Source organism: Athene cunicularia, unplaced genomic scaffold, assembly GCF_003259725.1.
Source record: "Athene cunicularia isolate RWA unplaced genomic scaffold, athCun1 SCF_15, whole genome shotgun sequence".
NCBI lineage: Eukaryota > Metazoa > Chordata > Aves > Strigiformes > Strigidae > Athene > Athene cunicularia.
Window position 1 is genome coordinate 8,913 of NW_020799211.1, and position 7,584 is coordinate 16,496.

General features: G+C 62.2%; 2 protein-coding genes across 3 annotated transcripts; both read left to right on the top strand.

Moving 5' to 3' along the window:
- The first annotated feature begins 654 nt into the window (after positions 1-654).
- LOC113490583 lies at positions 655-3,775 on the top strand. Of its 2 annotated transcripts, XM_026867101.1 has the most exons (10): positions 655-934; positions 1,025-1,127; positions 1,346-1,513; positions 1,866-1,907; positions 2,075-2,159; positions 2,263-2,316; positions 2,567-2,633; positions 2,710-3,236; positions 3,435-3,596; positions 3,681-3,775. In XM_026867101.1, exons 1-7 carry the CDS (start codon positions 828-830, stop codon positions 2,569-2,571), a joined length of 564 nt encoding a protein of 187 aa, XP_026722902.1. In that variant the 5' UTR covers positions 655-827; the 3' UTR covers positions 2,572-2,633; positions 2,710-3,236; positions 3,435-3,596; positions 3,681-3,775. The 2 variants fall into 2 exon arrangements, 1 of the variants encoding a protein (XP_026722902.1); XR_003400267.1 differs by lacking the exons at positions 2,567-2,633; positions 2,710-3,236; positions 3,435-3,596; positions 3,681-3,775 and having other exon boundaries at positions 1,025-1,144; positions 2,075-2,308.
- On the top strand, positions 3,738-7,123 carry LOC113490580 (T-cell activation Rho GTPase-activating protein-like). Its single transcript, XM_026867099.1, has 7 exons — positions 3,738-3,787; positions 3,919-4,114; positions 4,339-4,456; positions 4,751-4,896; positions 5,339-5,430; positions 5,517-5,669; positions 7,021-7,123. The coding sequence occupies exons 1-7, from the start codon at positions 3,738-3,740 to the stop codon at positions 7,121-7,123; spliced, it is 858 nt and encodes a 285-aa protein (XP_026722900.1).
- The last annotated feature ends 461 nt before the right edge of the window (positions 7,124-7,584 follow it).

Here is a 7,584-nt window from a genome sequence, read left to right on the forward strand (position 1 = left end):
AAATCGTCACCAATTTTAAGGTTAAGATACAACAACAGTGCTTCTTCCCCCATAATTACAGATGTTGGCCAGCTTGGTGGCATTGCCACTTGGACATTGACACTTGGCTTCTCTACTTCACTTTTTGGTGTCCCCCTTTCCCCTAGGTTGATGTTAACGTGGTGCAGCACGCCCTGGCGCTGCTCATCTACCTCATGGGGATGGCAAAGGCTCTGATGGACACCCCCCGTCTCTCCCTGCAGAGGGTGAGTCTGGCCTAGAGACCGAGGACACGGCGCCTGCCAGAGGGTGTTGCTGGGGCTGGCATGGCCGGTGCTGCCTCTGTGCTGCCCCACGCTGTGTGCAGGAGGGGTGACACTGCTGGGCTCTGCCAGTCTGAGGTGGCTGCACATCCCTGCAGCTGGAACCAGAGGGGCTCTGCCACACCTGCACGTGTGCTGCTGCCTGTAGCCATTCTGTTCTGTGGCGTCCGAGGTTTGGGAAGGCCCTGGCGGCAGAGGGCTGCGGAGGGCAGGGGGCAGTGTACTCCCCATAGGGGCTGTGATGCCCGGCTGGGTGATTCCTGCTGGCAGTGGGCAGGCAGTGCTGGGGCCGGGTGCGCTGCCTGCCGCCCAGTGGGCGGGACATGTCGCAGGGGTGTGGCCTTCTGGTGGGCGGGCCCATCCCCAGAGCCCCGCCCACCGTTCATGAGCTGTCTGTTGGGATGGGGCCATTGGTCAGTTGGAGCCGACAGCCCCCAGCGCCGGCAGCACGGAGCTGTGCTGGCCCGGAGCGGCACTGGGAGGAGGCAGGGTCTGGCCTAGCAGCGCTGACCGGGCTCTGGCAAGATGCTTCCCATCGTTGCTGTCCCCGGCTGGGCTGCGTCCTTGGTGCATAGCAAGGGTCCTCCTGTCCCAGGCAGGATGGGCCAGGCCAACGGCTGCTGCGGCTCCAGGTGGGCTCCCCCTGTGGCCTGGGGACATGGGGGCACGGCCGCGCCCCACAGCAGCGGCCTTTCTGATGCCTGCCACACTCTGCTCCGCAGGGACGCTCTCGCCGACGCAGAGCCAGTGCTGAGCGCAGACGTGCAGCTGACCTGGGGCTGCAAGAGGAGCGAGAGGCACCTTCTCCTCCTCCAGGATGAACTGGTGGTCACCAAGCTGTGGTGAGACGCTCCAAGCCCAGCTGCTGTTGCCCCATGCCTGGCCCCGGCACAAGGTCTGGCACACCCTGGCCCCAGGCCCCGGGACCTGGGTGCTGGATGCACCAATGCCCGTCCCAAGGGCAGGGGGGGAGCAGGGCTCTGCCCGGGGGGGCACCCCAAGGAGGCCACCTCCAGCTCACTGCCTGCCTCCACTCTCTGCAGAGGTGGCACCACCCTGCGCCCACAGCTCCGCCTGGCCCTGGACCAGCTGTGGGTGCTGAGCGACGGGAAGGAGACGGCATGGGAGGAAGCGGCGGATGGTGTCGGCAGCCTCGAGAGGAGCTCCCTCCTCTTCCTCTGGCCCAGGGGCTCCTGCACTGCCGCTTTCGGGTGAGTCGTGGTGCCTCGTCCCCCAGCCGGGCAGGAGAGGTTCCTGTGAAGGGCCTCTGCCCTCCATGCAGAGCCTGGGCAGGGAGTGGGCAGCATGCCGGCAGGGAGGGATGGGGGGCATTTCCACATCCTGCATCCCCTGGTCACCATTTGGTCCCCAGAAGGGAAGGGCCAAAGCAGCTGCTGTGGCAGCACAGAGGGAGCCAGGGCTTGGGCAGCGGCTCTGTCCCACCCCATGGGGCTTCGTTCTGCCCCTGTGTCCTTCCCCACGGGGCAGGGCTGTGCAGGAGCCCGCCTCTGCCCACGGGCTAGGGGACAGCGGGGCCTGACGCTGTTTCTCCTCTTGCTGCAGCTCCCGGGTGCTGAAGGAGCTTTGGTTGCACAAATTGCTGGGGTAAGCTGGGGGGTGCTGCAGGCACAGCCAGATGGGGAACACAGCTTCCCAGCTGGGGAGAGGTGTCCCTGTGGCTGCGGGCGGTTCTCAGGGAGAGCTGCCTGACAAGAGAGAAGAGATGCCTTGGGGCTCACCCAGATCTCTCTCTGTCTCTTCCCGGTGCACAGGACACCCAATGGAAGCAAGAAGCCCCGAGTGACCCTCGTCCTGTCACTCAAGCTCCTGGAGAAGGAGCAGAGCTGCCGCCATGCTGTGAGTGTCTCTCTGGCACGGACACTGTCCCCAGCACTGCTCCTCCAGCCCAGCAGCACAGGCATGGCTGCTCACCTTCTGCCTCTGCTTCTCTCTTGCCCAGTGCAGGCTGCTCAGCACCAGGAGCCTGGAGAAGCTGGTGGAGATCCAGTCAGAGGTGAGAGTGGCTGCCTTTGCCCTCAGGCTGTGCCAGGGCGCAGGGCTGGGCGTGCTAGTTGTGTGAGCTTGGGAGGGAGGGAGGGTCCCTTGGTGCAATTTGGGGAGTGGGGAAGCTTGAGGAGCCAGCAGAAATGCCGACTATCCTGGCCGGTGGCACTGGGAGGAAACCTGTCGCATGGGGCAGAGGGCCTGGGAGGGCAGAGGGTCCCCGCTCTGCCACTCAGGCTCCTGGTGCCAGGTTCTTTCAGGCTGATGTCAAGGAAGGGCCTCCGACAGCCCCGTCGAGCAGTGAGGGAGGACTTTGCCGCTCACCAGGTGAGTTTGGGAAAGAAAGGCCCCTCCTGCAAGTGGCTGGGCTGTGCTCACTTGTCCCTTGAGTGTCCCCATGCAGGTTGGGCAGCCTGAGGAAAGATGTCAGCTGGAGGAGAAAGGACAGTGCCGGGCAGTGGCCGCTGGATGTGGTTCTGCGGGGACACAGGGCCTCTGCTGCTGCCCACAGCCTGGAGGAGGACAAAGCCAGGGCTGGGCCAGACTGTCCTGGGAACATGCCGGCTCTCAGGAGCCCCCAAGCTGGAGCTGTTGAGCTGAAGCCACGGTTCCAGTTGCCAGTCCCTGCCCACCCTGCCACACCGCTCAGCACTGTGCTGAAGGCAGGTCACGTCAGGGTAGGGTAGGCTCTGGAAGCGCTGGCCCGGCGGCACCCACTGACAAACTCTTGCTCTCTTTTCCTTTGCAGCAGGAGGAACCAGCAGCAGCAGCAGGAGGAGGAGGGGGCTGCCCTGGCCCTTTGCTCTGTGGCGGAGCCTGGCCACTGCCCTGGCGCCAGGGCAGGTGGGCTCTGGCTGCAGCAGGGCGCTCTTTGGGCAGCCTCTGGCAGCCCTCTGTGGGGAGGATGGCACGCTGCCCCAGCCCATCCAGGTCAGACAGCCTGGCCAGAGGGTCCCCAGCCCTCCCTCTGCAGGCTCCAGAGGGCCAGCGGGTGTCCCCAGGCGCTCTGGGGATGGGGCACTGGGCTCTTCACCCCCAGCATGGAGCCACCTCTGGGCCAGTGCTCTGGCCACCGCTGCTGGAAGGTGGCTCTTTGGCCACACAACTGTCCTCCTGCCTCTCCTGCAGGAGCTGCTGGCCGTGCTGCAGCATGAAGGGCCATCGACGGAGGGAATATTCCTCAGAGCTGCCAGCAGGACAGCGCTTCGAGAGCTGTGGGAGGCCCTGGACCACGGTGCAGATGTTGACATGGGAAGCCAGCCTGCGCTGCTGCTGGCCGCCATCCTGAAGGTGAGTGCTTCTGCCCTGTGGCTGGAGGAGCTCCCGGCTGGCCCCAAGTGTTCAAAGGCTCACCTGGAGGCCTGGGCCTTGCAGGAATTTCTCCAGAGCATCCCCTACACTCTCCTCATGATCGAGCTCTACGAGGACTAGATGGCGGTGATGCAGAAGGCCAGCAGGGAGGAGAAGATAGCAGCCTGCCTGTTGGTCAGGAGCCCTGACCGCTGGCCCAGAGCACCTGGAAAGCTGCGCTGGCTCCCACCAGCCTCGGGCGAGTCTGGGGGACGCTGTGGGCAGCATCTGCTTTAGTAGCACCATGTTCCTGTTCCCCCAGGGTGGCCGAGAAGTTGCCCGCAGCCAACCTCCTCCTCCTGAAGAGGCTGCTGTCCCTCCTCCAGCACATCGGCCGCCACGCAGCCACCAGCAGGATGGGCTGTAGCAACCTGACTGTCTGCGTTGGGCCGAACCTGCTGAGCCTAGCCCATGCGGACCTGCTCCTGCTGGAGGCCGTGCTGGAGGTGACACACAAGGTGCGCGTCCCCACCTGCCGGGGAAGCCTTCCCGGCCCACCAGCACTTGGCTGCGCAGAGGGCTCTGCTGGCCTCCTCCCGCCAGCAAATGCTGTCGGGGTGACTGCCTGGAGGAGCAGCCCCACAGCCACAGCCTCTGGGCAGGAGAAGGGGGCAGGGGTGTCAAAGGCTGCTTGGGCCCTTGTCAGGCAGCGGGGTGGAGACCGACGGTTTGATGCATGCAGGTGAACGTGCTGGTGGAGTTTCTGGTGGGGAACTGCAGGGAGCTCTTTGAGGAGGAAGCGGGCAGCCTTTCCAGCCCATCAGACCAGGAGATGCCAGCCCCCCTGGAGAGATTCAGAGGTGAGAGGGGGGACTGAGGGTTGGCACCGGCTGGGGCTTGGGACACCAGAAACCTCTGTGTTCCTTCTGACAGGACTGGGCATCAAGTGTTGTCCTCTCAGCGCCGCTTGTCCTGTGACCTCTCTTTGGCCGCTGCTCTCCAAAGATGAACGTTTTCCTCTGCAGGATGAGCTGAAGCCTGCAGACAGACCATCGGAGGGCTGAACCACAGAAGTGTAGGGCTTTGGGTGGGTGTTGCTTTAGCTCTGTTTGCTTCCAAGAAGTCATCATGTTGCACATGCTTTTGCTTTCTAGATCTGTGTTTGGAAGAGCAAAGTGTCTCTGCAGGCAAAGTGGACACTGAACGTCAGGCAGAAGCTTTGCTGCATGCACCCCCCTCTCTGCTCAGTGTCCTCACAGGAGCTGGGGGAGATAGGGTGGTGCAGAGTGAAAGGGGAGAGGTACATCATTTCCCCCAACACGGTGACAGCATGTCTGGGGTAGGAGGGGAGATTCCGATGAGGCCAAGTCACTGCTGTGCCTCGGCCTGGCAGAAGAGCTGGTGTGGGTTTGGGTTATTCCTCCATCCCTGGGGATGATACATAGCAAGGGAAATTGGCACGGTGGTGTCTCAAATGCACTCGGCAGGTGTTTGATCAGCCAAAGGCCCACAAAAAGACAGAGGGGAGTGGTTGTCAACTTCAGGGGGGTTTGCTCAGGCCCTGCTGTGTCAGAGCTTCCTCAGGGCTGTTTGTGGGTCAGCAGGGGGACTGTGTGAACTGTGGCTGATGCAAAGCAGCCCAAGGTATCTCCTCAGGAGAGCTCAGGGACCAATTTAGCAAGAGTCCCTTACCACCCCAGGTCACCCCTTGCCACATGCCAACTGTGACATTTCTGGTTTAGGCACGGTCAGCTTTGCCTCCAAGCACCCCCAAGAGCACGGCAGAGTCCCTGGGGCACCCAGAACAACTGGCCCAGCTTTCCACGAAACGAAGGTAAAATGAGCTGTCTTTGGTTAAAATCAGAACTGATTCCAGTGGGCTGTGGCTTTCCCTATCTAATCCAACTGTGGGGTGGAAAGATTTTTGGGCTCTGCCCAGGACCAGGAGAAGAAGAGTCGGAAGAGAAGAGCAGCCTGGGGAGAGGAGAGCGATGGCTGCCTGGAAAAGAAGAGGAAGAAGAGGGAAGGTTCTTCTGGGGATGGACCAGCACAGAGCTGCCGGCAGGGGCAGAGGTCGGGCAGCCTAGGTGCGTGCCGGGCTCTGCTGCCCGTCTTTCACCCCTCTCCACACTCCTCTCCATCAGCCCAAGGCACTGGCAAGGGGCAGCAAGGGGCCCTGGTGCTGCACGGGCTCTGGCAATAACTCCCTGGTGGGGCCCGGGGGCTCCTGGCCGATCCCTGCAGGTGGCACAGGGGCCCTGCACGTCTCTGCGCACGCTCGGGGCTCGAGGGGCATTGCCCGGGGGACGAGGCGCCAGAGCCACCCCGCAGGCAGCGCCAGCAGCAGTGCTGCTTGGGGCGTCAGCAATTCCTCACACACGGTGTTCCCAGAGAGGCAGCACAGCCCTGCCCCTTCCTGCCGCCAGGGACTCACCAGAGCTTTCTGACTATGCCCTTGCAGGTGCCGACTCGTGGTCACTGCCTGGACCGCTGTGCCTCCAGGGCCCCGCACTTGCTGTATAAAATAAAAAGATATTTTCTCTCTTGTGTCTAAATCTGCCACAGGATATTCTGAAGCGGGAAGCTGTTGTTTTGAGGTGAATCCTCAGGGGGGAGTTTGGGATCGTCTCTTGTCCCAACACCCTTTCCAGGGGGTGTCAGGCGGGAGGGTGGAGGTTGGATGGAGCAAGTGACAAGAACAGTGACAAGTTGTTACCACTCAGAATCTAAACGTAGCCGCCCTCAGCCCCTCTGACGCCTGAGGATAAATTGAGATGCAAGGGGGTTTATTTTCTGCCAAATTACCCTGTGAGGTGACAGGCATCAATATTGTGGACACTCCAGGGATGGAGACGTCACACAGACACCCTGCGGCCACCCTGGTCCCCTCCCAGTTGTGGGACATCAAAGTAGGGTGCACCCCAGGGATGGGGATGTCTCCAAGAGCCAGCTTGGGGTCTCTTGTGTCCCTTCAAAGTCATGGGGTGTCAATTTGGGGGACACCCTGAGGACAGTGGCATCACTAAGAGCCACCTTGTGGTCCCTCAGGGTCATGGGGCATCAATGTAGGGGACAGCTCATGGATGGGGATGTCCACAAGAGCCACCTTGGTGTCCCTGTGTCCCCTCCCATGCCCAGGGTGACAATTTGGGGACTTAAGGAGACCCTGAGAGGTGTGTGGGGTGTGTAAGGAGACCCTGAGAGGTGTGTGGGGTGTGTCCCCATGGCCCCCCTGGGGTGTCCTTGTGTCCTCCATCCTGGACAATGCCATTGATGTACCAGTGGAGGCCGTTGGTGACTTTCCTTGTCAGCCCGGTGTGGTTCCCTTCCTGGGGGGTAGGGGAAGGGACATGGGTGACAACAGGCTCCCCAAACCTGAGGGCAGTGGTTGCGGGGGACCTTGGGATGCCCCTCCCTTTCCCAGGTGTCCTCGAGAGTTTGAGGGGGATCCCACCAATGCCACACCCTTGTCCCTGCACCCCCACCACCACCTGCAGGGGGTGGTGGGGACAGCAGGGAAACAGTGAGGGGGAAACTGGGGGGTGTGGGGGGGTGACAGTGCTGGGACCCCTCCAAGCTCCTGCAGGGGACAGTAGAGATGTGGAGGAGGGGTTTGGGTGTCCCAATGGGGGAACCGGGGGTGCAGGAAAAGGGGTGACATCACTGGGACCTTCCCCAGACCCCTGCAGGGGACTGTGAGGATGAGGGAGTTCCAAGTGGGGAACTGAGGGTCTTGGGGGTGCTAAGGAGAGGTCCTCCCAATTTTGGGGGGTTGCTGGGGAGGTTTCTTTGGTCCCAGAGGGGCTTAGGTGTCCCAAGCGGTTGAGGGGTATCCTAGGGGGAACTTGAGGTGTTCCCCACTATTTTGGATGGCCTCAAGGGGGGTGTTGGTGGTTCCAAGGGGGCAAGACTGCTAGAGAAAAGCAGCTCTTCTCCTCAGCACCAACCCCCGGCCTGCCACCTCCCCCACCCCCACCCCCCCAAAAAA

Excerpts from the sequence above, each read along its gene's own strand:
- LOC113490583 (XM_026867101.1), top strand. The coding sequence starts at position 828 with ATGCTTCCCATCGTTGCTGTCCCCGGCTGGGCTGCGTCCTTGGTGCAT. Across the intron at positions 1,514-1,865 it reads TCCTGCACTGCCGCTTTCGG|CTCCCGGGTGCTGAAGGAGC; the intron begins GTGAGTCGTGGT and ends CTCTTGCTGCAG. Across the intron at positions 2,160-2,262 it reads AGCAGAGCTGCCGCCATGCT|TGCAGGCTGCTCAGCACCAG; the intron begins GTGAGTGTCTCT and ends TCTCTTGCCCAG.
- LOC113490580 (XM_026867099.1), top strand. The coding sequence starts at position 3,738 with ATGGCGGTGATGCAGAAGGCCAGCAGGGAGGAGAAGATAGCAGCCTGC. Across the intron at positions 4,115-4,338 it reads TGCTGGAGGTGACACACAAG|GTGAACGTGCTGGTGGAGTT; the intron begins GTGCGCGTCCCC and ends TGATGCATGCAG. Across the intron at positions 4,897-5,338 it reads TGCAGAGTGAAAGGGGAGAG|GCACGGTCAGCTTTGCCTCC; the intron begins GTACATCATTTC and ends TTTCTGGTTTAG.